The 2,661-nt window shown below is 36.6% G+C and overlaps 1 protein-coding gene across 1 annotated transcript; it reads left to right on the top strand.

Moving 5' to 3' along the window:
• Positions 1–567: 567 nt before the first annotated feature.
• LOC103584460 (NADH dehydrogenase [ubiquinone] 1 beta subcomplex subunit 4-like) lies at positions 568–2,059 on the top strand (the record flags this gene model as incomplete). The annotated part of the gene is made up of 2 exons (XM_008565455.1): positions 568–711; positions 1,941–2,059. Coding segments are annotated over 2 exons (207 nt in total), but the record flags the coding sequence as incomplete, so codon positions are not given.
• Between the last annotated feature and the right edge of the window lie 602 nt (positions 2,060–2,661).

The raw sequence follows: 2,661 nt of genomic DNA, 5'->3' as shown, positions 1-2,661 counted from the left end.
ACAAAGTACAAAGCCTGATAGAGCATATGAAATATGTCCGTCCTCATTGGGAATACTGTGTGGTTCTGATGGTCATATTTCAAACAAAGACAAGCTAAAAACAGCCCAAAGAATAGACAAGCATGAGTAAAATGGATAATTACTTGAAAAGGAGAAAAAGTGGCTTATCTAACAGTTTAAAAGATTAGGAGTCTTAAATCTTTTTTTCTTTTTTTGACCAGTAAGGGGATCGTAACCCCTGGCTCGGTGTTGCCTGCACCACGCTCAGCCAGTGAGCTCACTGTCCATCGCTATACAGGATCCGAACCCTCGGCCTCGGTGTTATCAGCGCCGCACTCTCCCGAGTGAGCCACGGGGCTGGCCCAGGAGTCTTAAATCTTAAATAAATAGAACTGAAGGGTGATATGAAAATCTTTTAAATTCTGAAGAATTTAAACAGGATCATCAGAGTTATTTTTGATGTACTAGAAATGAAAGATCTTCCCTGAAGCCACAAAGTCCTGAAAAATTTGTTTCTCAATATGGCCCCTCTTAAGTTCTGTTACTTTCTGTTTTCATTAATTTTAGGAAGATCCTGCCTTGATTCGTTGGACCTATGCAAGATCAAATATCTATCCAAATTTTAGACCCAGTCCCAAGACCTCACTCTTAGGAGCTTTGTGGGGAATTGGGCCCCTCTTCTTCTGGTATTATGTTTTAAAAACTGACAGGGTAAGTATCAGGACCAGGTATTTAATACTTGCGTGGTAGGTTCCCTAGATGCTGGCTGAAGCTCTTTTTGCAGTGATAGCCGCCCAGGCCCCCTCACCGTGGCCCTATACTTTTACTTCCCTTCCTCTCTGATCTTTATTACATTGTGTAATGATAAAATTTTAAAAAAAGAAAGGAAAGTTGGAAAAAAACAAAATAAAAAAAAACAGAGATTTCAATTGGTATTATTGCTTTATTTCAACTCTTATAGAAATACACTTTGTTAAAAATCATGGTCGCCTCTAGGTCTTTCAAATTTAATTTAATGGCTGCTCTAGAATTTATAGTCATAAAATGGTCAATTTAAATTTATAAGACTTGAACTTAGTTCATGAAATTGTTTTCCTAGCGTTTTTTAGATGGTATAAGGAAATTATACTGTGATTATTAAGCTAAGGAATACCGAAAAAACTATTTAAAAAGTTAATTTCTTTTTCTCATCAGAAGATATGCAGAAATTAAACTTTTCCGTTCTTATTAACTTCTAGATATTATTTTTGCACATTTTAAATTTAGTTTTCTTAGTTTCTTTGTTGTAAAAAGAGATGGTGTTTATTGGGTCAAGTATTATCAGAATATATAAATCATTTAATGTGTTCCCTGTTTGCATGAATTCTAGTTATGTTGGTCACATTTTGTGAATTAATGTTAAAATGTATTAGTACCCTGACAACAGAGAAGCAAAAGTGGCCTGTGCTGGGGCTTATGATTGCAGGGAAAGCCAAGTTTATCTTTGGCACCAGACCATTCCATTGCTGGTACTGGACTGCGGCCACAGCCCCCAGGCCTTGTGTTGCCATCTTAACTAGAGCCCACCCACCTAACTTTGTCGTAAACTGGTCGATTCACTCCTGTTAGAGATCATGTATTTAGATATCTAATAAATTATCTGCTTAACAGAAAGGTAGGCCACACTTTCGCAAAAGGTGTTTGCATTTTTGCTTTCAATGTTTGCTTTTTAGTGGGTTAATATATTTCTAATTATTAAAATGTGGGTAAGATGTTTTTGAATAGGAATGTTTTCTTATTGTCCTTTACTTCTTCAGATTATTACTTCCTCACTCACTGGGCTTTAGAAGATTGGATTGCAATTAAGTTTAGGGTGTTTTATTCTGTTTTCCAGAGTTGTACCATGGCTTGTGCTGGAATGCATTGTTTTTAATGTGTTTTTTTTTTTTCTTTCTATACAGGATAAGAAAGAAAAACTTATCCAGGAAGGAAAATTGGATCGAGCATTTAACCTCTTATATTAAGTTGGCAATGATGACTGTGTATTCTTGCTTAAATAAATCTTCTGTTAGTCATTAAATAGTTTCTGTTTCTTAATTTTACCTTGATTCAAGGTTGAAACTTATTAATACTCTAACAACAGAGAAGCAGAAGTGGCCTGGGCAGGGAATCACTGTTGCCAGAGTGACAGCAAACATTTGCTAGTCAGTGTAGAGTCCCTACTTTCTAAGAGCTCACAGTTTAATGAAGAAACAGATTTGTATTCATTCATTCAATCATTCAACAAATGAGTGTTAACTGTGAGCCAGGCATTGTGCTATGTGCTAAGAATACAATGGTCAATAAGCTGACTTAGTGCCTGTGCTTAAGGAGTACATACTTTGACAACTATTTTTCAACAATTAATGAGTATTATTTGAGTGCTTATTACATATCTGGTACTATTTAATACCTAAGCCCTTGTCTGGCCCCCAGCCCCAGTAGTAAATGCAACATAACAGTAACAACAGTGTAAAAAATACAATAGAGATTTGGGAAAATGATGTAAGCAAGCTGATGAGGAAGCAGTTCTGCCTGAGGAATTTAGGGCAATGGCATTTGATCTAGGCTCTGAAGTTCACAAGGCTGACAGGACAAAATGGGGGCATGAAAGGGCCTCAGGGTATGTTGAGTATGGGTGGA

The sequence above is a fragment of the Galeopterus variegatus genome, unplaced genomic scaffold (genome assembly GCF_000696425.1).
Source record: "Galeopterus variegatus unplaced genomic scaffold, G_variegatus-3.0.2 Scaffold58070, whole genome shotgun sequence".
Classification (NCBI taxonomy): domain Eukaryota; kingdom Metazoa; phylum Chordata; class Mammalia; order Dermoptera; family Cynocephalidae; genus Galeopterus; species Galeopterus variegatus.
The sequence above is the reverse complement of the archived record's forward strand: the minus strand, read 5'-3'. Positions and strand labels throughout refer to the sequence as shown.